Source organism: Microtus oregoni, unplaced genomic scaffold (assembly GCF_018167655.1).
Source record: "Microtus oregoni isolate MIOR12 unplaced genomic scaffold, Mior012 000005F_ref0000423, whole genome shotgun sequence".
In the NCBI taxonomy this organism is placed as follows: Eukaryota; Metazoa; Chordata; class Mammalia; order Rodentia; family Cricetidae; genus Microtus; species Microtus oregoni.
The window spans coordinates 46,328,576-46,355,504 of record NW_024543064.1 but is presented as its reverse complement, the minus strand read 5'-3'; the positions used below and the strand labels follow the sequence as shown (position 1 = coordinate 46,355,504).

The 26,929-nt window shown below is 42.1% G+C and overlaps 1 protein-coding gene across 5 annotated transcripts in view; it reads left to right on the top strand.

Annotated features, from left to right (window-relative positions):
• Positions 1-26,929, top strand: part of Pde4b (phosphodiesterase 4B) — a 524,499-nt gene that overhangs the window by 381,494 nt on the left and 116,076 nt on the right. For all 5 annotated transcript variants that reach the window (XM_041651414.1, XM_041651416.1, XM_041651415.1 and 2 more), the window contains one exon: positions 21,233-21,427. In XM_041651414.1, the coding sequence (XP_041507348.1) occupies positions 21,233-21,427 (195 nt within the window). The remainder of the gene's footprint in view (positions 1-21,232; positions 21,428-26,929) is intronic.

Sequence of the window (26,929 nt, the reverse complement as noted above, 5' to 3'; positions counted from 1 at the left end):
GAACTTCTGTGTCCTCTTCAGAACACTATCCCTCGATCTCACTTTGGAAAAGAATGCTCCCAGCAGGAAAGTTGGAGCCTGTAAAGTGATTTAGGATATCTATGGTCAAGGAAAAGATGGCTAGAGTTACCCAAGGATGCTACCGTGGTGAGCCAGTCCTCACTATGCCTGCCTTCTTCTCGTAATAGCACTTAGGTAGTTAAGCAAAGGAACTTCCTCTGGTGAAGAAATAGTTATGACCAACTCAGGGGATGTTGGTCTAAATCACAGGAAGATTTAATTTATAAAACTAATGACCAATGACGCCAGTGTGACGATGACTGTGGACATTGCCTGAGCACTAATGCAATCGCAAATGCCATTTATTTTTGAAAGTCTTCAGATGCAAAATCAGTTCTGTGCTGGCTAGTTTTTATGTCAATTTGATACAGGCTAGAATCATTTGAGAGTTGGAAACCTCAGCTGAGAAAATGTCTCCAAGCTGAGAAAATGTCTCCCTAAGATCAAGCTGCAAGCCTGTAGGGTTTTTTTCTTAGATAACGGCTGATGAAGAAAGGCCAGCTTATTGTGGGTGGTATCATCACATAAGAAAACAGGCTGAGCAAGCCATGGGGAGCAACCCAGTAAGTAGCACCCCTCCAAGGCCTCTGCATCAGTTCCTGCCTTGAAGTTCCTGCCTTATTTAGGTTCCTACCCTGACTTCCCTGAATGATAAACTGATAAACTGTGATATGGAAGTTTAAACCAAATAAACCCTTTCCTCCTCAAGCAGATTTTTGTTATGGTATTTCATCACAAAAGTACCTGAAACAAATGCAAAATGATTTTATAAGGACTATACATTTTACATAATGATTTCACCTGAACTGAGGACAATAATACATGACAGCCTACATCTGAATCTAGGCTTCCTCAGGAATGCAGGCTGGGAGCCTGGCAGCCTTCCCTAATCATTGCTCTTTGAGCCGCCTTTGCTGGTCCAGGTTTATGTCCTGCTTCACTGGCCGGTTGTCCTATTCATCTCTGGTTCTCATTGTTTCAGTCATACCAGGGAACCATCAATGAAGAGATGAAAAATCACATTAGTATGAAATTATCACAAATATTTTAGGTTAAAAGTAATAAACTGCTGTAAAAATGAACAGGAAGTAATAAAATTGCCCACTGAATTTTTGATAAATCAGAAAAATATATTTAGTGACCCTCACAGTTATAGTTATAAATAGTTAACACTCACTCAGTAAGTAAAATTTTGCTGTTACTTTCATCTGAGATGTACATACTCTATTATGTATATAGCATTCAAAATGTACACCTTGAATATTAATTATTAACTTCTTAAGAGTTGGAATTGACTGGACGCTGGTGGCACATGCCTTTAATTCCAGCACTTGGGAAGCAGAGGCAGGTGGATCTCTGTGAACTTGATCGAAGCCAGTCTGGTCTACAGAGCGAGTTCCAGGACAGTCAGGGCTATTATTCAGAGAAACCCTGTCTTGAAAAAACAAACAAACAAACAAAAAAGAGTTGGAATTGGATAAAACTCATGCAAATTACTCTTTCATTCTTATCATTTTTCTTAGGCTGTACAATAAGCTGTATAGAATATATTTCTCTCTAGTATAGTACCAGTTCTTTGAAAAATGTGTTTAAAGCTTTAGCAACAGCATACTGAAGAAACAAAGCACCCACTATTGCACACGAGTGTTCCCCTGCCTGCATATCAACTTCCTGGCACTAAATCACATGAAGAATAGATTATTAACTATGGCCTTTCTTTCTCTCTCTCTCTCTCTCTTACACATACACACACGCACACACACTTGGAAAACAATCATTACATTTCATTTTGATAACCTCTCCCATTTCTTCTGTATTGATATCTATATAACATTTATTGATAATAAATCATAAATAAATTAATTCTAAACAATTCTTTGAAAGACATACAATTTTAGCATTTAATAAGATGAAAGAAAATTTAAGTCCTAATGAGATGGGTGTGTTTTTCTTACACAGAGAAATAAATGTTGACTGAATATTTGGTACTGCGGAACATAGAAAATGCTCAATATTTTTTTTCAGAGTCAATCAATACTGCAATTTTAAATTGTCAGCACTAGCAACAGCACGTCACATAGGCACAAACTAGCACAAATACATTGAAAATCATTTCAGACACTGTTGGAAATTCTTTCCTAATCCAAAGCCAAAACTCACTGAATGAGTTTTTGTGAAACTCAGGCCAGCAAGTTAAGGATTTAAAAAATTAAACATTCTAACACAATACGCTCCAAGGACACACTAGTGTGGTATATGCTGAAGGATGAAAGTGGGGAAATAACTTATGAAGTCTGAATTTTCCATAATGAAATGATTGCTTCTGTAAGAACGGGAAACTTTACCTAAAAAGTAAAAGCACTGCACTTCACATATACTATAGTCTCATTGTATTTTTGATGTTGCATGGCCTTGGTGTTCCATGTGGGATGCAAAATGAATAGATTACATGTTCAGAGCCAAGGCTACAGGGAAGTCCCACAATACAACAAAGCTGGAAGCTGCCAGGAACAGCTTGAGCCATTACATGTTTGATTTTGAATTAATTTTTGACCATTGTGTTCAGAAATCTTTTACCATTGCCAATTTTTCTCAACCTTCACATTCAGTTATATGACCTCCATGTTCATCATGACCCAGAGCTTAAGAAACTGGGATATATATTTTCTAAAACTTTTTTGCAAATAAATTCGAGAGCAGGCACTCCTTTATCTGCCTTCTTTACCTTGACACCATTAGTTTTTCCCTAGATTGGCGTGCATCTCTTCTTAGTGCCACACGGTAATCCATTAGACGTTCACACCACAGGCCACTTACCCATTCGCCTGCTTCCCGTGTGTCATTTCTAGGTGCTCACTGCGCAGAAGCTGCAATGACTATTCCACATACATCCGTGAATAGACAATCTTATGACTGTTCCACATATACCCACAAACAGACAATCTTACTTCTTTCCTCCCCGTGTTGATGTCTTTGATGTTTGTCTTCTCTAACAGCAGTTACTTATAGCCTTCAACAAAATACTGAGCACAGATAGTAAAAATAAGCATTCTTACTTTTTCATATCTTTAAGGAAAAATAATTCTGTTTTTCACCTAAATTTATGATGCCAAATGTCTTTTATATAACATTTGCTTAAATAATTTCTTTTCTATTAACTTTCTTTTTAAATCTAGAATGGATGCTGGACTTTTCTGCATCTACTGAGATAATTATGTTCATTCAATTTACTTTCTAGGCTTTAATATAACAAAATTGCATTGATTTGTTGAGCATTGCAACAATCTTATATTTCTTTGATAATCGCTATTTGATCATTGTGAGAATCTTCATGTATAATTGAAGTGGACATACTATCATTTGCTAAGAATTTTTACACCTATCATATGGAGACATTATACAGATTTCCTTGTTAGGGTGGTTTTTCTGTGACTCTTATAATAGGGAAATCTTGACCTTGTGCAATGATATTCTCTTTGTTCCAATATAGATAGAAGCAGTACAATTTCTTTAAATTTTTGCATACAATTTTCTTTGTAAGAAAGTTCTAAACCTTACAATCAATTTCATAATAGATACAGACACCTTCATGTTATCACTATGTATGAACATTAGTAGCTTATATAATTTTAAGGAAATTATCCATTTTATAGATATTGTCAGTGTGTTGGTATAAAGTTATTCATGATATTGTTTACCATTCCTCTGCCTTTAGAATAGACCCTGGCATATTTCCCTTTCATTTCTTATATTGGGAGTTTGTTTCTTTGTAGTTCTTTTAGTCTCTCTCTCTCTCTCATTCTCCATCCAACTACAGGTTTGTAATTTTATCATACTTAATGTGCTGGCTTTGTGGGAGCCTAGCCAGTTTGGATGTTCACCTTCCTAGATATGGATGGAGGGGGGAGGACCTTGAACTTTCCACAGGGCAGGGAACCCTAACTGTTCTTTGGACTGGAGAGGGAGAGGGAGAGGGAGAGGTGTAGGGGGAGGGGGAGAAGGGTGGGAGGAGGGGGAGGGAAATGGGAGGCTGGGAGGAGGTGGAAACTTGTTTTTTTTCCTTTTCTCAATAAAAAAAACGAATATGAGATTCATTGATTTCTTTCTCCTTTTCCAAAACTTATTAAAAACCTTATCATAAAGAATTTGAAAACAAAAATATCTCACAGTAAAATTTATAGATAGATAGATAGATAGATAGATAGATAGATAGATATGGATAGGTAGATAGATAGATAGATAGAGAAATTTCAATTAATATATGTACAGTTAAATCAATCTCAAACCATTGATTTTCACATTGGACTTTACACATCCACTATCAAATATATTTTTATGCACTTATCTACCTGCAAAAATGAAAAACTTTGACAGAGATAAAATAAGAAATGAGCTCGTATATCCATTACTTACTGCCAGTCCTTCCTCAGAACCTAGTGTCTATCCATTCTTGTTGTTTTAGTTGGCGTCTCTATTGCTGTGATGAAGTACTATGACCAAAAGTTACTTGATGAGGAAAAGATTTATTTCTCTGACTTTTCCATATCTGAGTTTCTAACCATAGGTTTATCTCCTACCCACAAATTCCTGAATATCCACTCAGAGGCTTAATATTAATTATATGCTGTTTGGCATAAAAATACAAAACTGGAAATTATAATATATAAGCAAAAGACCTGTAAGTTAAAAAAAAAAAAGCCAAGACCATATACCCAAAGGATGCTCAATCATACTATGAGGATATTTGCTCAACTATGTTCATAGCAGCATTATTGATAATAACCAGAACCTAGATGGCCTTAACTGAAGCATGAATAAAGAAAATGTGGTACATTTGCACAATGAAGTACTACTCAGTGGTAAGAAACAAGGACATCCTGAAATTTGCATACAAATGGATGGAACTAGAAGAAAGCATCCTGAGTGAGGTAACCCAGACCCAGAAAGATGAGCTGGCATGTACTCATTCATAAGTGAATATAAGACATCCTATAGTCCATGATCCCATGAGAAGCTAGGTAACAGAGACATACATGGATCCCTCGGGAAGGGGAAATAGACAAGACCTGAGAAAATTAGGAACATGGGGATGGGGAGAGAAGGAAGGAGGAGAAGGGGAAAAGGGAGGGGAACTTGAGGGAACAAGATGGTACAGATGGAGGAGGAACAGAGAAGGAGAACAAGGAAAGAGATATCTTAATGGAGGGAGCCATTATGGGGCTAGCAAGAAACCTGGCACTAGAGAAACTGCCAGGAATCTACAAAGATGACCCCAGCTAAGACCCTAAGCAAATATGGAGAGGGTGCCTGAACAGGCCTTGCCCTGTACTCAGATTGATAATTGTCTTAAATATCATCATAGAACCCTCATCCAGAAACTGATGGAAGCAGATGTGGAGGTCCACAGCAGAAGTCCAGATGAAGAGAGGAAAAAGCAATAATATGAGCACAAGGGTCAAGACTGTGATGAGGACCCATTGAAACAGCTGACCTGAGCAAATAGGAACTCACTGACTATGGCCTGCCGGCAGGAAAACCAACATAAGACCAAAGTAGGCCCTCTGTATGAGGGTGACAAGTGTGTGGCTGGGGCAAACTATGGGGCCACTGGCAGTGAGATCGGGATTTATCCCTACTGCTTGTACTAGCTTTTTGAAACCCATTCTCATTGGAAGGAAACCTTCCTTGTTCAGCGTAGATATAGTGGGGAGGGCCTTGGTCCTCCTCAAAGCACTGTGCTAGACTTTGTTGACTCCCCATGGGAAGCTTACCTTCTCTGAGGAGTGGATGAGGTTGGAGGGGGAAGTTGGAGGCAGCAGGAGGAGGGGAAGGAGTGGGAACTGGGATTGTTACGTAAAATGAGAAAAGATTGGTTTTTTTTAAATAAATAAATAAAGTTTTAAAAAAAATGCCCAGGCAAAGCATTTTTATAGAACTCAGGAGCACCAGCCTAGGCGCGACACAACCTGCCATAGGCTAGGCCTGCCCACATCAACCGTCAATCAAGAAAGTGCTCTTCAGGCTTGCCTGTGCCCTATCTATAGAGATGTTTTCTTGGTTGATATTCTCTTCTTTCAAATAACTCCAACTGTGTCAAGTTGAACTAAAACTAGCCAGCACGCTTGTTCTCTCTTTCTTTGAACTTATTTTCACTTTTCTCTTTTTCTTTTGCTTACTTGAGATTTGTATTCTCATTTCCTCCATTTCCTAAGCTAACCACTAAATCCATCGACATTTTTATTTTCTTATAAAAGCATTTGGCGCTGTGGAGTTATCTGTAAATAATGCCTTAGCTTTATCCAACAGAACTTGCTATGTAATTCCCATTTTTATTCACTTCACATTATTTGTTATTTCCTTCTTTGGCCCATGGGCAATTTAGAATAAGTCAGATTTCTCAACACCCGGACTTACTGTTAATTTCTCATTTAATTTCATTCTGTGAAGAGAACAAACTTTGCATGACTTGAATTTTTTTTTATGTTACTCAGACTTATTTTATTGCCTAGGAGATCATCAACCCTGACTGATGTTCCACGAACCCTTGCAAAGACTGTGAATCCCACCCTTGCTAACCGCAGTGTTTCCCAGTGTCAATTAGTCAAAATTGATGACGGTCCTGGTTTTCTATGTTGGCCCTGGGCTACTGTGCCTCTGTTTTATCAATCACTGAGGCTACTAATTCTCTTTTTTTCCTTTCTTCTCTCAATCTATTCACCTTGCCTCATGTGTTTTGAAATTGTTGTGAAGTACATAAATATTTAGGACAGCTATATATCCACACAGGTTTCTTCCTTAATCATTTTGGCATGGCTCTCTTTGCTCCTGATAATATCTGGGGCTGTGAAACCTTCTTCTTTGTATAATTAGGCAATTCTTGTTTCATTCCACTCTCCTCATCTTGGTGCATCAGCTTGTAATCTTTTCCTCCGAACCTATTTCTGCCCTCCTATTTTAAGGTGACTTATTTGAAGTTACATGGTAGTTGAGACATGTTTTTTAAACCATCCTGGAAATATCTGTCTTCTTTATCGTAGAACTTGGACAATTTTTACTTGAAGATATTATCACCATATTCGGGTTTAAACTTCCTGTTCTCTGCTCATCTTATCTATCCGTTCTCTTTACAAATCAGCAGAATTTAATTCATCAAGGGCGGTTTGCATATTAGGCAGCCTTCCTCAAAATCAGAGGGACTTTACTTCAAAGCATGGCTGGGCAGCATTTGTAGACAGAGAATGTGAGTGAGATCAGCATGGCCTGACCAGTCACAGGTTGGCTTTTGTTTTATTTGAGCGTGGTCTAATCTCTTGGTGGCAGCTGGGCTTGGCTGAGGCTTGGCCACAGTAACTGGTAAAATTTAACTGGGTGGCTTCCAGTTTGTTGACTCCTCACTTAGATTGGGGGCGGGGAGTCATTGCGTAATGACTCAAGGGATGAAGTACATCTGGGAAAAATTCAGTTTCATTCCTTATATTCCAGTTTTATCTTCTTTTTTGAAAATTTGTCTATTTTAGTTGCCACTTTTCTCTCTTTCATTACCTTCTTAGATATAACTTCTCATTTAATAAAATTATTGTGTTTGTAAGAGTTATAGTAAAATATTTAGCTTATTGGATTCTAACTTAAAGCTACATGGTACCATTTCATAAATACTATAAGGATCTTTCATAATGTACAATGTGATTCCATTTCTCCCTTCTTTGACATTATGCCCTTGTTGTCATGTAATTTACTTCTACAAATAGAGATATACATATAACATATGTATGTATATAAATGTATATATAAACATCGCACATACCTTAAAATTTTCAGTTTTCATTCAATGATCTGTTGAGAGATTTTAATAATTAAAAACCTTCATTCTTTTGTATAAAACTAGATTTTCATCCAGTGTTACTTTCAGCCAGGTTTTTCCTCTGACATTCCTTAGACCTTAGGTTGGTAGGTGATTAAGGTCCAGTAGAATTTCTGGGTGTCACTTTTCGCTGGGGGTTGGTTTGGTTTTATAGAGATCCTCATGTTCGGTTTGCTGTGTGCAAAGGAAAGGGTGATACAGGAGAGAGAGTATGTCGTGAGGTAGAGAGAACAGAGCTCAGAACATAGAGGCTGGCTTCATATGAAATCTATCTGTAGAAGAAGAAAACAGAATAGACGTTTAAAGGTGGCCGGTTTGTTAATGTAGGTCATCAACATGGGTTTAAACTGAGGACTTACCATCAAAAAGCTGGATGCTTGTCAGCAAGTTTTCCATAATCTCTTCAGGCTTCAGTTTCCACACCTCTTCCCAGCATTTTCCTGAAGGCTGGATAGATGAATCCGCATTTAAGAGCATTTGCTGCCCTTGCCCAAGACCCCGGAGCCCTTCCGAGTACTCACACTGGGCAGCTCACAACTCTCTGTAACTCCAGTTCAGCCCTCTCTGGCCTCTGAAGACACCAGGCAGACATACGAGTGGTGCCTGTAAATATGTTCAAGAAATACATTTCTAAAATTTTAAACAAACATATTTTTTAAAAGGTTCCTTCTTTCCTCCCAAAGCGATCAGGGGCCTGAAGTGGGTTGTGCACTGAGTGCTCAGTCCCTGGAGTGCTGCACTGAGTGTCCTCAGGGTCTTTGGGAAAATGAAGTGCAGTGTTAATACAGACTGCCTGAGAAAGAAGGAATAACTCTGGAATTTCACTCTTCCATTTTATCTCGCATCTTTTCCTCCCCGTTTTCTCACTGCTTCTTCCTCCCAAAGCACATATTTCAAATCCAAATGTCAGACTGTCTGCAGGTGCAGAGCTCAAGACTGATAACATTTGGGGGCCAGATGCTAACTGACGTAAACAGCGCTAATAGCTATGCAGACCGGAGACTGAAGCATCGATTTCCAATTCCACGATTATTATTCGGTTTACCGCAGCGCCTTCCACCCCTTCTGCCGCAACTAACAAGGAGGTGTGTGGCCTGTTTAATCCCAAAGAAAATATATAAATTAATTTTAAATAGAAAATTCCTTAAATGTTCAGTGATGGCATTTTGCAAGGAGCATTAGGAACACATCATCTTTTATACAGACCCCTCTCACTTTTCTGCTGCCTCTGGAAGGCCAATGGCCTAGAAGCTTAGTGTAAAAACAATCTCATTTTCAAAAGCAGCCCAGGGTAACAACAAAGTAGGATTTCACATCTATGTCAAGTTTTCATCACTTTTCATTTTAAATTTGAATTGCTTTAGAATTGTGTGGAAGGTCACTTAGTTAGGACACAGGTAAGTTAGCCCCTCCTCAAGTGAACAAAAATCTAAGAAAGTGCCAAGTTTGGTGTGTTGGGAATTTCCAAGAACAACTCTGGTGTTCAGATAATCACTGGTAAATCCACTGGACAGGTGGTTGTTCAGAATTAGTACTGTGTCCCAGACAAGTGCCAGGCATTGCTAGTTAACGCTTTGGTGAATGTGGCAGAAAGCCCTACTGGGGTTTAGAAATGAAAAGAAGGGAAGACAAACAAATACTAACTGTACTGAGCTGTGATCGATGCTGTAAGGAAAGGGAGAGCTGTTTAAGTAGCAGCTGGAGAAAGAAACTGTTTAGTATGTAACATAGTCCAAGGCTTAGAGAAAAAGAAAGCAGCCGCACAGAGAACAAAAGGCTAAGCAAGTCGAGAGGCCAGAGTTTGTTCATTCCTCAACAAATCTTTATTTAACACTTTCCCTGAGCTAAGGTTCGGCCTGGTTCTCAGTCGGGGAAGTCTGGGCCTGAGTTCTAAAGAACAGAGGCAGGGGGGTGTGAGCAGATGTTGTGAGCAGATGTGGGGCCCACGACCATTTGGAATTTACTCTAAGGACTGTACCATGATTTCTCTCTCTATTTATTTCTCTCTCTGTATCTATCTATCTATCTATCTATCTATCTATCTATCTATCTATCTATCTATCATCTATCTATCTCTGTCCCTCTGTCTCTCTCTGTCTCTCTGTCTCTGTCTCTCTCTCTCTCTCTGTCTGTCTGTCTCTCTCTCTCTCTCTCTCTGTGTGTGTGTGTGTGTGTGTGTGTGTGTGTGTGTGTGTGTGTGTGTAAAAGGTGTTCTATGTTCTTGAGGAGCACAGCCCTCTTGGGACAGATGAGTAGAAAACTGTCACACTGGACAAATGCTATGATATTCACAAATAAATATCTAGATACCAAGATGAAGAAGGACACTTAAAAGAAATTGAGAATAATTAGAGGGTTAATTATTTAGGGGTAGACTCACAGATCACAATCCTCTGCTTGAACAGGGAATAGCAACCAAATCCCGAGCTAGAAAAGAGGCCAGAAGCGCATTTTACATTGGCATTTATAGTATAAGAGGCCATGCCCAACTGGGCGGGTAACTTAAAGGCTACTGGCTATAGGAACTCTTACAGCACCTATATAGGTATAGTTGTGGGGGGATGGGCTCACAGAAGAGGGAAAGTATAAGAAAAAAATAACTCAGTAGCTTAGCAATTGTTAAAAATCTATATAAACCTAACCTTTGTCCAACCCAACTCTTTGGTTGAAGTGGGTGTGGAAATGGAGAGACATCAGAATTCAGCGGCACACTGTCACTCCCCTGCCCTGCCTCTGCTCCGAGAGTAACGACTGAGGAAAGTGATGATGCCTCTGTGGGGAGGCTGTAGAGGACTCAACAATACAGGGTAGACCTACTAGCCACAAAATTGTGCTCTGTTTTCTTCATAGCATCTACCTTATCCACAAATACCATTTTTATTATGATCATCTGATGCTAATTCTTACCTCAGGAACCCTTTTCCATACTGCTATAATAGCAAGCCAAGAACCATGCCTTGTCTTAGAGTGAGTGCTAATAAGTATTTTTTTAAATGACTATCACCATTCGTACAAATACACACTTGAAAAACAATCTTTTTTCTACTACCAAAATGTCTATGAGATGTCTCATTTAAGAGGCACCTCAAAGATCTTTTCCCTCACAGATTTCTTCAGATTGAAGTGTGGGGTCAGAGTACAGGGAGTCTCGGTTTCAGTTTATTCCCCACAGAGTGGGTTCTAGAAACCAGAATCCCTGGGGTCATACCCCTTCAGCATTCCAGCACTCTCTCTAGTGAAGTCTAACAGGGATCGTTGCCAATGAATGTCATTTTCAAAACCTTCGGGAAGAAAAACACAGTGGTGGGGAGGTGTTTCCTACATGCAGATTAACTGACCATCATGATTTTCCTCATGGTCTCTGAAGGAGAGCCCTAGAGTTTAGAAGTGGATTCTCAAGACAGACTCGCAAAAGTCTATTGTCATTGCGCCCAGAGAAGTTCTGCTTCTTGCTAGGGCTTGGACTCGTCATCATACTATCCATGGCTTTTGTGCAGTTAAGTCATTCATTCAGAAAGCCAAGGGTTGGTTCTAGAAAGATGGGTCACTGTTATTGTGAGTAGAGAGATGTATCCCTCTCCCTTCTCCTCTACAGTACCAAGTAACGCAGGGAAGTACTGACCAGTGTAACTACCTAGGGAAATAGGCAAATGGTTACTTTTACCAAATGTTAGACAAAAGTTTTTCGTTTTGTTTTGTTTCATTTCGTTTTGTTGTGTTTTTTGAGGCAGGGTTTCTCTTCTGCCTCTCCAGTGCTGGGATTAAAGACATGTACTACCACCACCTGGATTGGACAAGTGTTTTGAAGATGTTATCCTAAGTATTATGGGGGAATTTTTTTTCTAATAGACTATTACTGAGACAATATTTCTCATGAACACGCTCCCTACATGCACATAACCTATACAAAGGCTATAGACACTGACGCTTCTAGGATGGAGTTCTTAGGATTTTGCAGAAGTAGGAGAGGAAGGGCAAAGTTGGAGCATTAGAGCAGCTCCACCCAAGTACTCCGTTGTGATCTTTGACTGCCAAGCACTGTCCAATGGATCTGGCTTGTCAGATGAGAGATGTCAACTGTGACATTCTTGCATTCATTCAATAACCATGTATGTGTGTGTTCTGATTTGAGAGTCAACTCTATGCTCTAGGGACACAGAAATGAATTGAGGCATAAGTCTTGCTTCAAGGAGGTTGTGGACTTAAGGGAGGGAAGCCACTAAGATGAGGAAGACATTGCAACGTGACAGATTCCGAGTCAAAAGTGGATTGTGGACGAAAGGACCTTGGGTACAGATTATATAACAGCAGATTAAAAAGAGATCATGTTGTAAGATTCTTCAAATGAAGTTTTATTCGTTAGAGCCTTCATTCTTTCCCTCTTTGAAATAGGTCAAAAAGAATATGCCTAGCAAAGTGTGGGGATTATATGGTGCAGATGATACCCAGTGAGTCGTTTTTAAAAAGACAGCCAAGGAAAAAGCAGAGCTAGCCCCCCAGGGCAGTGCATAACTCTGAAACACGGGAGTTTCAATCTTTTTTGTTGAGTTTGTCTTTTTAGTGGGGATATTTGTTAGAGTCGGTCAAAGAAACTCAACTAGAAAATGGCTGGGTTGAAAGAAAAAAAAGTTTTTACTGATTCAGAAATGAGCTATTCCTAGGATGTTACTTTATGACTCTTCATTATAGAAACCAGGCTTGTGCAGATAATTGGGAGTCGGGAAAGCATCACCCTAGGGACAATTGCGAGGCCATTGTGTGACCTTCCAGTTCAGCTCGTATTCCTGAAGGCAGAGTTGCTCCTGGTTTTAATCAAAGGCTTCACACACACCTCGGGCTTTTGTTCTTCATCCCTGATTTTCCCTTCTGGGCTCAGCAAGTAGACTTCTCATCTCCCTCCAAGTCCTGCTTAAATTGGAGGCCAGGAAACCCTGAGAAACAGTGGTGCCTTCTGCCATCTGCTGGCTCCCTCCTGTCACCAGCCCAGAGCTGGCTTAGCAAAGATAAGAAGGGATGGAAGGAGCCACAAGCAGAGGTGTGGGGCCCATAGTGGTCCCTGCTCTAGTCAAAAAGCAGAGATGTACAAAGGGTCATGAAAGCCGTGAAAAGAGGGTCACTGAGGGTGACGGGAGAGGGCCTCTGCTGTCCCAGGAGTTGGTGTAAGGTGACACCATGTCTGATATCTGAGAGAGCAGTGTGACTCTCTGCAGGTTTGTTTCAGGGAAAACACAACTAAGTTTCTTTTAAATTTTACTTTTACAACATTTCTTCATTAGACTGATCCAATAAAGTTATATCCTTTATAGATCCAATTGAAGGAAACAGCAGAAGTTGGTGCTGGAGATGACTGGGGTGTGGGTGAGGAGTTATAAGGAGAAAGAAGCTAGTAGAAATGTTTTACAGCGCGTTACTGTATTCTGCCTTTGGTTCAGGCAACCCTTTTATTGTTGTTTTCATTGAGCTATATATTTTTCTCCCCTCCCCTCCCATCCTTTCCTCATCTTTTATACCCTCTCCCATGGTCTCCATGCTCCCAATTTACTCAGGAGATCTTGTCTTTTTCTACTTTCTACGTAGATTAGATCCATGTATGTCTCTCTTAGGGTCCTCATTCTTGTCTAGGTTCTCTGGGATTGTGAATTGTAGGCTGTTTTTTTTGTTTGTTTGTTTGATTTATGTCTAAAAGCAACTTATGATTCTGGGTCTGGATTACTGCACTCAATATGATGTTTTCTAGATCCATCCATTTGCCCACAAATTTAAGATGTCATTATATTTTTTCTGCTGTGTAGTACTCTATTGTGTAAATGTACCACATTCACCTTATCCATTCTTTGGTTGAGGGGCATTTAGGTTGTTTCCAGGTTCTGGCTATGACAAGCAATGCTGCTGTGAACATAGCTGAGCACATGTCCTTGTTGTATGGTTGAGCATCCTTTGGGTATATCCCTAAAAGTGGTATTGCTGGGTCTTAAGGTAGGTTATTTCCTAATTTCCTTTTTTTTTCCATATCAAAATAATTATGTATTTGGTTTTTTTGGGTTTTTTTTTATGCCAACATAGTCTCTGTTTTGATTTTCAAATAAAAATTTAAATTATCTCATTTTTTTCTTTTTTTCCGTTTATTTATTTATTAAAGATTTCTGTCTCTTCCCCGCCACCTCCTCCCCTTTCCCTCCCCCTCCCCCAATCAAGTTCCCCTCCCTTGTCAGCCCATAGAGCTATCAGGGTTCCCTGCCCAGTGGGAAGTCCAGGGACCACCCACCTCCATCCAGGTTTAGTAAGGTGAGCATCCAAACTGCCTAGGCTCCCACAAAGCCAGTACGTGCAGTAGGATCAAAAACCCACTGCCATTGTTCTTGATGAAAGGAGACAGAGACAGAGACCCACATTGGAGCACCGGACAGATATCTCAAGTTCCAAATCAGGAGCAGAAGGAGAGAGAGCAGGAGCAAGGAACTCAGGACCACAAGGGGTACACCCACACACTCAGACAATGGGGATGTTTTATCGGGAACTCACCAAGGCCAGCTGGCCTGGGTCTGAAAAAGCATGGGATAAAACCGGACTTGCTGAACATAGCGGACAATGAGGACTATTTCCTAATTTTCTGAGACATTGCCATACTGATATCCAAAGGGGCTGTACCAGTTCACACTCCCACCAGCAATCAGTGTTTTTGATCTTGGCCATTCTTACAGGTGTAAGATGGAATCTCAAAGTTGTTTTGATTTGCATTTCTCTGATGGCTAAGGATATTGAGCATTTCCTTAAGTGTCTTTCAGTCATTTAGATTCCTCTGTTGAGAGTTCTCTGTTTAGGTCTGTACTCCATTTTTTATTTGATTATTTGTTCTTTTGATGACCAACGTCTTGAGCTCTTTGTTTATTTTGGAGATCAGCCATCTGTCCAATGTGGGATTGGTGAAGATCTTTTCCCATTCTGTAGGTTGCTGTTTTGTCTTGTTGACCATGTCCTTTGCTTTACAGAAGCTTTCAATTTCAAAAGGTCCCATTTATTAATTGTTTCTCTTAGTGTCTATGCTACTGGAGTTATATTTAGGAAGTGGTCTCCTGTGCCTATATGTTCAAGTGTGCTTCCTACTTTCTCTTCTATGAGGCTCATTGTGGTTGCCTTTAAACTCTACTACAGAGCTACAGTACTGAAAACAACCTGGTATTGGTATAAAAACAGGTAGGAGGACCAATGGAACCAAATCAAAGACCCAGATGTCAATCCACACATCTACGAACACCTGATTTTTGATTAAAAAAAAAGCAAAAAATATAAAATGGAAACATGAAAGCATATTCAACAAATGGTGCGGGCATAACTGGATATCAACATGTAGAAGAATGAAAGTAGATCCATATCTACCACCATGCACAAAACTCAAGTCCAAATGGATGAAAGACCTCAACAGGCAACCATTTTTTAAGGATCTGTTGTTTACAAAACTCTGACCTAAATGTCGGGGACATAGAAAAACAGATATTATTTTCTATCTTGAATATGACAATCTAATAGGAAGCAGTTAATTAAATGAAGAATTAAACAGAGGTGTGCAAGTAGTTCCAAGAAGTAGTCAGCCCAATGTACCCATGGGTTCTGAGGATGCCCTCTAACATAGACAGAAAACAACTGGGTAAAAGGAACCAATTTTATTCTCTCTCTCTCTCTCTTTTTTTTTTTTTTTTTTTTTTTTTTTTGGTTTTTCGAGACAGGGTTTCTCTGTGGTTTTGGAGCCTGTCCTGGAACTAGCTCTTGTAGACCAGGCTGGTCTCGAACTCACAGAGATCCGCCTGCCTCTGCCTCCCGAGTGCTGGGATTAAAGGCGTGCGCCACCACCGCCCGGCCCTTTTATTCTCTTAACATGCATTAAAGAATAGATTGTATCAACTGTGCATCTAAAATTTGCATCGCATTCTATAAGTAACCTCCAAATAATTGGAGTTACGCAGGAGAAGGCATGGAGATTATATATCACTACTAAGCCATTTCATAAAAGGGATCTGAGCATGCACATCTGTGATTTTTGGCACAGAATGGGGCAGAGTCCTGTAATTGATCTCTTGGCAATTCTGAGAGCAACTACTATCTAAAGAACCATGAGGAAGTGCACAGTAAGGGTGGGCATCTAAGTCAATTTGGGACTGCAGTGCCGGAGAGAGCTTCCTGGAAAAGGTGATACGAGATGGTTTCAGAAGAAAGCCTTGTACTGGAGACGGCAGTAGGAAAGTGCTTCCAAGGACAGGAACATCACTTCTCCATTCTCCTGCCACCACTTCCTGAGGAGCTGAAATCTCCCACTGCAAAAAAAAAAAAAAGTTAAAGCATTAGACATGAGACAATAAGCCATTGATTAAGCTGAGGGGAACCAATAGGACCAGGAGAAGCAGGCCCAGCCAAGTAGAGGGGCTGCACACAAGGTAAAAAGATGAGTGAGCAAGACTGTCAGGGTGGGCCTCCTCTCCTGGAAGAAAGGTACGCTTAAAACTGCTGCGGTCCACATGTCGGATATGAATGACCACTTCCATACGGCCTCTTCACATAGTCAGAACTTTATGAGTGGCATCCTCCGGATTTGCCTGAGATGTCAACATGACTTCATGAATAATAGATGTCCAAGTATCTGCAACCTTAACTACTCCAAATACAAGCACTACTCAGAATCGCGAATATAGGAACCGAATGTAAGAGAATTGTTCTGAAAACTGGGGTATAGCTGCTGGATGAGCCAAGAAGTAGGATATGGAAAGGGTGTAACTCGAGAAACTGCAGTAAATAGTGAAACCTTATAAAATCAATATTCAAATCAGTATGAAAAGATGTTCAGATGAAGGCTGGGAAGAAGCTCAGTTAGTAAATGGCTTACCATAGAAGGATCAGGACCCAGGTTTGGAGCCTCAGAACCTCTGTAAAACCTGGGCAAAAAAAGGAGTGACTATCTGTAGACAGCACTACAACAGAGGAGGGGTGGAGCGGGGAGAGTCCTGAAGCACACCAGCTGAAACCAAGTCAGTGGGTCCTCAGGTAGGAAAGGGAAGAACAGCTGAGAAAGACCACTAACATTGACCTCTGCCTTCCACACACATGTGCTGGGAGGTACACCTCCATCCCAACACACACCACCCAGCCACATATCACCCCCGCATACAGCACACACACACACACACACACACACACACACACACACACTAAAATACTAAAGTACTAGCAAGTACTAGTAGATGCATCTCTTTGGCTTTTGTCTATGTTTCTAGAGCTTTCTTATACTGCTTATATAATGACTTTTTAATCTAAAGAAGCCTGGTTGCAAAATATGTGTCCTGATCAAGGCCAAGCCAGAAAATGCCCTAAGATAAATGACGACCCTGTTTGTGTGTTTGTTTTTGGCATTGCAGCTTGGCTTTTCTTCCTGATCGTATTTCTGTCTGTGTGGTATATTCATTTCACTTGGTAAGACTGCCTCTCTGGGCCAACACTTCCCCCTTATTCCCTGGATCTGTGGGGTGCATTGTGATGGCTGCTCACTCATTTGGCTGTGCCTGGGTCTGGTGTCTGGGTAGTGATTCACTTTTGTTCCGAAGCTCTCCATCTGTGCTGGCTGCTTTGAAACAGTGCCCCAGGGATCTGAAAGACCATGTGTCTTGCTGAGACACCTTCTTTGCAATAGAGACCTCTTCCCTGGCTTCTTCTGAATTCCAGCAAGCTCTCTTTTGAGTTTAGACAATATAATGAAAAAAAGAAAAGAAAACCAAAGAGGAAAGAGTTTCTGTAGGGAGGAATCTAGTTCCGGGTCACCTACCAGATGTGCTTAGTAAGCTTGACAGAGCATCCTCAGGCCCTCACTTTCCTGCTAGTGTTTTTGGGGACTTGGCCTCTACACAGCATGGATGCTGATAGTGGGAATGAATATATATTAGCCCTAATAGAAACCTCATGGGAAATGTTCTAAGAGTTGGTGGGCATACTAGCTGCAAGAGGTTGGTGCCGGTACAGAGAGCAGTGATGGTCACAATAGTCAGTCGTACTGCATGAGCACTGACCACAAGGCCCAAGTTGTGCAAGACTACCTAGCATCCCAAACAATAACACTTTGGTCCGGCCCATACTGGAGCCTCTAGGGCAACTGGATATCCACTGTGTTCTGTGGGTTTATTATTGAAAGACTATGAAGATGTACACCAAATGAGTAGCAATACAATTGCACACGGAATTTAAAAGTTCACGCTACTCTTAGGCTCATCATCAGTGGCTATGCCAGTTTCACCTTTGAAGAACCTGCCCTCTTTGCTGTTAAGAAGAGTTCAGAGGGCTGGAGAGATAGCTAAGTGGTTAAGGCACCAGCTGCTCTTTCAGAGGACCCAGCACCCACCTAATAGTTCATAGCCATCTGTAACTTCACTCCCAAGGGACCCTGCACTCTCTTCTGGCCTCCAAGGACACTAGGCATACACGTGGTGCAAGACAGAAGAATAGGCCATACATAGAAAATAATGTTTTTATTTTAAATAAATGTTTTTCTAAAGAAGATCTCAGAGACAGAATCAGGACATACAGATCGTAGGGGATTTGGGGGGCAGCCAAGGATCCTGCTCCACAAGAAACTGTACAGTTACTCAACAGCTGGTAGAGTTCTCACCCAACAGAGTCTGCAATGTGCTTCATTTTATTTTCACTTGTTACAAAGCCTGAGCCAGGCCGGCTGGCAAGAAAGCAAGGGCAAGGTATTACACACCTGCCTGCAGCCTTGGAACGTTGCCCATCCCACACCACTGGGCTTCTGAGAAGGGCCATCTGTGGAGTCTTGTAAGCCCTGGTACATAGTGGTACATGTTAGGTCACTGTGGCACCTGCTCGGCCTTTCCCCAGGGATCCTCCTGCATGGCTTGCTCTCAGAGGTTGCGTGGAGTCTAAAAGCAGCTTTGATCCACCGTCTCTGTGGTGGCATTTCACTCCTGCATTCTGTCATTGCTCCTCCTGCTGCAAGCAAGGCAACAGCTTCAAGGCAACCTGCTGCCTCCTTCTTGTTTATTCACAGTGGCACTCGGTGTCCCCTGAGGATCATTCGAGAGTGGTTGTAGACTGACTCTTACAGACCAACTACAACTTTGGGTAGAAAAGAAACGGCATTCCTTTATTCGGCATGCCATTCTGAATTAATGACGAGAGAAGCCTGAGAAGCCCAAGGCTGTGAAACGGAGTGGGAAAACGTGGCTTCTATCTGCCAACCAGAGTGGCTGTCCCTCCTCTGTGGTCTTTGTGTGGCTTCAGTGGCCCATCACCAAAAATGGTTTAAAAATACAAAACGGAAGCCGGGCGGTGGTGGCACACGCCTTTAATCCCAGCACTCAGGAGGCAGAGGCAGGCGGATCTCTGTGAGTTCGAGACCAGCCTGGTCTACAAGAGCTAGTTCCAGGACAGGCTCCAAAACCACAGAGAAACCCTGTCTCAAAAAAAAAAAATATGAAACGGAAAAGTCTAGATATAAACAATTCGTGAGTTATTGATAAGTTTTGTTACAATATTTTTTATTTAATAAATTCTGTGTGTGGTGTGTGTGTGTATGTGTTCAGGTAAACACATACGCACGCAAGCTTGTGCGGGATGGAGGGCCACATTAGATGTCTTTTTTATAACTTTTCACCGTGCTTTTTGACGTAGACTGTATCAGCAAACCTGGGGCTCACTGATGTGCAGAGACTAGCTGGCCAGAGAGTTGTCAGGATCCGTGTCTGATGTGGGATGTCCCCCCCACATCTGTCCTTCTACAGTGTTGGGGTTGCAGGTGTGCCTGGTTTTCCACTTAGGTGCTGGGGCTCCAGAATCAGTTCTCTGTGCCTTCACATGAAGAATTTTGACAGAGTCATGTCTCCGTTTCTACCTTACAGTTTTAGAATTGACTCAGTCAATGTGAACCTCTTACCATTACTGATGTACAAACTTCATCACCAATGTATCTGTGTAGAAGAGAACACCACACAGAGCTGGCTGTCTTCTGCTCTTTCAGGCATCTGCTGAGGGTCTCGGGGTGTGTCCCCTCCAGCTGAGTGACTATGGACAAACCAGTAATCTAGCATGTTTCCGTAAACAAGATATGGATTTTTTTTTCTTTTGCCTTATTTACCTTCAATGTAAAGGAACTGGATTATATAACTTATATAACTTGCAGGGATATTAGGATTAAATGAAATAATATATCAGAAAGCACCTTGTAAATTTAAGAAATAGAAGCAACGACAACGACAACAAAAACCACACAAAGAGTAGATTAGGATTAGTGAGGGGATTGTGGCAGCTGGGTAAACATAATCGAAGCTGACTCTTGTGGTTGAACTGAATGAAAGATGATCCATCGCAGTGCCATGTCCCATGCCTCTTTCACAATCTCTCTGCCAAGCTTCAACAGCATTGAGTGTTTGGGAGAAACTGGGGGAGGTGGTTACTGTCCCTCTGAGGCCAAGGGGAGCTGTGTATGCAGAGGAAACACATCTGGAATGGTAAAAGCATTTATGGGAAGGACATGCTACTCCAGGGTGATAGCGGGATGGGGCAGAGACAGGTTCAAAGTCCACAGGGCTCCTGTTTGTGTTCACAATAGGAGCTTTCCAAATACCACTGGGCCCGAGGGCACCTCCCTGAGTGAGGGCCACTGATCAGAATCTCCCCGGCACTCTTCTGCCAGACTCAATGGTGGTATTCTTCTCCAGAGGCCTGGCTCTGCAGCCTGGGCCAGTAATTTGGTGTTATCAGATTAATTAAGTCATTTATGTGGCTAAATTTACATATGAATATTAAATATCAGGCAAGGCCTCTCTAATCAGACAGTGAGTGTTTTCAGGATAACACTTTGTTCCCAAAACATTCAGAAATATGCAAATTCTGTCTTTAATGAGGCTGATATTTATGTGAGGAGGAAATCTTCCAGCTAGGAAGATTCACTCTCGTGATATCTTCGTCTGGCACCTCGAGCTATGCTAGATGCCCCCTCTGGTGTTGCTCATTAGCAACAAACTTTTTTTTTCTCTCACCTGCTTCTCATTCTGAATTTGTCACGCTGCTGAGAGGTCATGAATTTTGCCCTTTGGTCCAAATTTTGGGTTACTATTGATTGACAGTAAACCTGGGTAATGAGTGAAGTTTGTAGAATTCAGCTTCCTCCAGACAAAATGGGAAGGATTGCAACCATCTGTGATGCTTTGCCGGAAGAGCCTGGCCTGCGGTGCCCGCCGCCTGGAAATTTTCTGTGTGTGCAAACTGTCCTCTGCAGTTCTCAAGTGACCAGACTGTCCCTCCTTTCTTTTATAGCTTCGATGTGGAAAATGGCCCTTCCCCAGGTCGGAGCCCACTGGACCCTCAGGCCAGCTCTTCCTCCGGGCTGGTGCTTCACGCCACGTTCCCTGGGCACAGCCAACGCAGAGAGTCCTTCCTCTACCGATCTGACAGCGACTATGACTTGTCACCAAAAGCAATGTCAAGGAACTCATCGCTTCCAAGCGAGCAGTAAGTAAAACTGTTCCTGTTCCTCTCTGGGTTTCAGTCTCGCGAATAACCTCATCCTTGACCCTATTGCAGCAGCGGCCACAACTGTTGCCAGCCCAGGGAAGGGAGAGAAAACTGAAAGAGTGACAAAGACATCCATCTTCAGGACTTGCAGAATTTTGACGGGGGTCCTAAGGCATACAAAGAAAACAAACCAAAACCCTCACACACAGCATTCAGTTCACATCTGTAATCTGAAAACTTTTGTTGGGCTTATTTCCTGAACGGAATCATTTATGGGATGAAAAACTTAACACGTTTCACAAACCACACTTGGATATGTGGACGTATGAGGCTTTGGGCCAGAACAAAAGTGGCGGTTGGTTGTCTGCATTCTCACTCCGTGGCCTTTGTTCAGGGGCATTTAACTAGGCTGTCATCCAGCCACATGCCTGTGGACCTACTGTGAGATTTTACCATCATACCTACTCGCTGCCTGGCTCCTTGGTGAGACACAAAACAGCCAGAGCAAGGCGATATCTTTGTTTTGCTGATACTAATTGCAGATAGCTGTTTTTTATTTAAAGAATGACAACTGGTTCATGTTGCCTGTTTATTAAATTTCTGAACCCAAATAAAATTGGTTGCTGAAACCCATGACTTAAAGGGTTTATGGGCACGCACTAATTGGTTTTAACATTGTATGTTATAAAAGTATCGAAAACTCCCTAAAATGTCCAGTCTGGGAAAGTCCACTTCCTTCTCATTTTCTGTTAAAAAGGAACCCAAAAAGATTTACCTTCTCAGAAAAAGGAAATGTTTTATTACTGGCAGCAGGAAAATATCCTGCAGGGTCCCTCTGCCAGCAATCTTAATAGAAGTATTCTAGCCTGGGGACTGGGAAAGCTGGCTCAATTGTTAACAACACTGGCTCTTACAGAGGACTTAGGTTTGGTTCCCTATGCCCAGATGGTGGCTTTGTTATCTGCAACTCTTGTTCCAGAGGATCCAACACCCTCTTCAGGCCTCTGTGGGCATCAGACATGTGTATGGTGCACATATATACATGCAGGCAATCACTCATGCATACAAGAAAAGCAAAAGCAAATAAATCTGCCTTTTTTTAAAAGGTAGTCTATGGGCCTAAAATATTCCAGTCATGAGTGGGCCAAAATTCGCATTTCTTATATTTACTGATTCTCCCATATACTGTGCTGTAAACCGCTTTGGGTGGGTTACTTAGTCTAGGGGTTGTAACCCACCCTGCAGTCAGTTATTCCAGGGTCACGGAGAGGCGCTATCTGGAAGATAATGGGCTAAGAGAGAAGAAGGAGGCCAAGTGGGGGGTTCTTGTCAAAGCCTCAGCTTATTAGAGACAGAGTTACAGCTTATATAGGATAAGGAATTGGTGGGGGGGGGGCACAGGGGCCTGGACTTTTGCCACAAGGTTCACGTTGGTCACATAGGCCAGGAGGTTACGTTCGGTCAGTTCAAGTAGGCCAGGAAGTCGCAAGTTGGCACACCTAGTTCTCTAGATAGTTTGGAATGTGGGGCGGGTTCCCCTAACAGATAGCTCTCTATTAACAGCTAATTGAGTGTGGGGTAGGCTCTGTCAATAGAACGGTTTCTTAACACAATTAGGGGTGTGGGGATCTCTGCAGACTCCCCAGGGCGATGGTTCCCGTAATAATTTTAGGAGGAAACGGCTCCTGACACTGTGCAGTGTGGTAAAATTTGGGGATTTAAAAAAAAAATGAGTGAAACAGTATGAGACACCAGAGATGGGTTCAAAACAAGAGCGTGTTCCTCAAGAGTCGGTGCCTTCTCAGGGAAACGACACTAATTGGCGATGATACGAGGGTCACACACAGGCGCACTAAACTCCACAGCACAGGACACAACCCACATTGAATGAGCATGTGCCGAGGGCCAGGTTCCTTTCCATGTGCTACCTGTTAGCCTGACATCCAAGCTGTAGACACTGCCAAACCTACACAGTCTGGATTTTCTCATGGGGGAGCAAAGGAAATGCAGGGAGCGCTAAGTAGGCACAGACCCATTCCCACGCCGTTTAGCAAACAGACGGCTCGCTTTGGAATATATGTATCCCCTCGATTAGTTCTTATCCCAAACTAATTCCCAAACTCACCCCAAACCTGACAGTGAGTCTCCAGGTCACTCGGCCTCCACAGAACAGGCTGGTTAAACTCCAGGTGAGATTCTCCTGTTTCCTTGTGTGAGATAAATCTATACAGAGAGTTTAAATTTGAAGATAGTTTAAAACTTAGAAGCCAGCTTAGTCTCCAGCTGATGCAACTTCAGCTCAGAGGATCTCAGTAGCCAGCGTCCTTGCCACCAGTTTTACCTCTTGGTACTTTCACTGACCAGTAAAACCTCCTCCCAAGTTTACCTGTACAGTGTTGCCAACTTCAGTTCTAGAAAAGCAAAAATGTGTGAGAATTATCGAGCGTCAATATTCCTTTTTAGCTTTTTGATTTCTATTAGTCTCCCCTCCCACCGTGTGTGTGTGTGTGTGTGTGTGTGTGTGTGCGCGCGCGCGCGCGCGCGCGCGCGTTGCGCGCACTGACGATGTGGATGGAGATGTGGAGGCCAGAGCAGGAAGTCAATAGTTTTCCTTTCCTGCTCTCTGCCCTCTTGCCTGAAAGGTTACAGTTTGGAGCTAGGCTTTCTGGCCAGGGAGCTTTCGTCATCAGCCTGTCTCTACCCATCAAAGCTTGAGTTCAAGTCACACTCGGCCATGCCTAGCTTTCAATGTTGGCATGAAGGAGTCAAACCTTTGTCCTCATTGGCAAAGAAAGCATTCTTCTCATTGAGCAAATCCCCTTTTTAAAGATAAAGAGAAGGAGCGAGAGCCCACGATAAAGATAAGTCCTTCCCAGGGAAGTACCGGTGGTAGCAGAACCAACAAGCCCCCTTTATTCCGCATACTGATATCAGGGCACATTAAAATCTTCCTGCTGAATGAGGGCAAAGGGTGTAGTTTTGAAAATATTTAAGCATAACTGTAAAATCTTTTGTGTTTGACGTTTAAGGACATTATACGTCTCCATATGAGAAGCCACAGCGTTTAAATAAAGTCCAGTTTTCTCTGGCAGTTTATTTTGTCAAAGCCACATTGGAAAATTCAGTTTCACATTGGTGTCCACATCTAAACTAAAGTGATGTTTTTTTTTTTTTTAAAAAAAAATCAACTTTTTAGTTATCTGTTTTTAAGAATATACATTTTCCTTCATCTAATTCAATTGTAACCTTTATTTTGTCTTTTAAGGTATTTTAAATGTTTTATTAATTTTATTTTATGTATATGGTTATTTGTCTGGATGGATATCTGTGCTTCATGTGTGCTCAGTGTCAGCAGAGGCCGGAAGAGAACATTCGATTCCCGGGAATGAGCCACCATGTGGGTGGTAGGGATCAAACCAGGGTCCTCTGGAAGAGCAGCCAGTGCTCTTCACCACTGAGCCATCCCTCCAGCCCCACGAAGTAAGGCTCTTTAAAGCCCTTTCTCCTGATTACCACTATGCAGGAAGAACTGAACTCAACATGGGAACAGTAGCCCCTCCCCATCTCCCCATTTCATTGCTCCTGTCTCTGCAGAAGAGACCTTTCTGATGAAAAGCAGTCTTGGAAACTCACACACCCTGATGCAAAGGCCTCTGGGATGGCTCAGAATGGCCTTTTCTCAGGGGGCCCTCCAACCTAGCGTGGATTGGTCAAAATTCAAATTAAGACAAAAGTGAGAAGCTTTGCATGCTTCTGCTCCATTAAATCCTAGCCCTAGGACAATGTCGGCCTTGAAACGTTCCCTATGTGAACGGTCTCAGTAGAATAAATAGAAATTGCTTACAGGTTAGGCGACAGTGGGGGAATAAGTTAAAAATAAAATGGGAAATTTTAAATGGCCTTTAGCAACAGAGGGTAGCTTGCAATGAGTCTTTCTGGTAAAACAAAACGAAGTCCTCTCTGGGTCCCTAATGGCAAGCTCAGCTACGCTCCTGGATGTGACAATCTCTTGGTCCCTCCTCAGTTCCTGGGCTGCAGTCATTTTTAAACTAATGCCTTTGCATACGGAGGTACAGGTTTCTCAGTGGGAACCCAAATTACTGAAAATTAGCAGGAGCCGTTCTCAAAAAAAAAAAAAAGCACAAATAATAGACCATTTAAATTTAAAACCTGCTTGTTGATAGACTACCAGAAAAGTACAGACTACTGTACTTAGGTACAGTGTGGTACCTAAAGCTCCCAGCTGCTTCGTTTGCTTGGCTTAGCAAGGCTGTTAAGACCTGGGATCTCTCTTACAGTCCAAATCATCTGTAGGTAAAACCATACATTGATGAAGCCTCGCCTGTGTGCCACGTGCATATGTCATTAATTTAGTCCCTGTATCCTCGGTGTGGTAGGAACTACAGCTTTGTCAGTTCAAGGGGAAAGCATGGGACGAGAAGAGAGGCTTGAACCCAAGGAGTCCAGATGGCGAGCCAGTGCAAAGATCCAGGATGCAAACCACACGAGGCCCCAAATAAGGATATTCATCCCTGGTTTTCCTGCCTTCCTAACTATCAATATGCACCCTGTTCAATCTTTCTTTCAGTGAATCTTTACTTACCTGGAAACATTAAGGAAGTTTCTGTGCCTTCAAAAATCTAAGCGATGAATAAGTCAGTTAGCAGCTTTAATACATTCAGAAATAAAGGCAAAACTAGAGAGCCTTGTACAGACTCTGGAAGTCCTGGCCAGGCGGGGTGAGTGGTCTACGGGAGGAGGTCCAGCTAGCTGAGCTGGAGGATGGATAGGAGGACCGGAGGGCGTGCACAGGAAAAAGGCCGTGACCGACCAGCTCTTAGCTCTAAGAAGGACTGTGGAGAGCTGAGGCCGGTGAAGCAACAGGGTTTCACCCTCGTTGTGCAAGGCCTAGGGGTTATTCTGCCTGCTGCAGCCAGGCAGTGGGAAGCTGCAGGACTTCACATCAGGATGTGTCTGGGTTTGAAATGAGCTCAGGAGAAGGGGTGAGCTGAAGAGTCAATAAGGGGGCAGCTTAGGCCTCGCCTGTATGTAACATCAAGGAAGGGGACCTACAACAGAGAGGGCTTGGCTGACCAGTAAGAAATATTTGTGGATTAGGACTGACAGATCTTCGTGGGTGGTGGTAGAATGAAGCGGGGGGGGGGGGGGGGGGAGTTTCCTGCCTGACCAACATGGTAGATGACAGCATCGTTCCCTGTCAACTGGGTACTTCCTTCCAGTACCCCAGCTATGTCCACGAAAGCATTCTGTAAACTACTGTACAGTAGAAAGTGAAGTCCTCTAGACTGTAGTAGGGACAGGCTTAAAGGAAGTGTATCTTAAAGAGGTTGTTACCAGCCAGAAGATAGACAGACAACATTTATTTATATTTATATTTAATAAATAACATTTATTATTTTCAATAATAAAGAACCCATTACTGATGCCTATGGCTAGATAAATAGAATGCTTTTATCTGCCAAGAAAGATACCTCATTT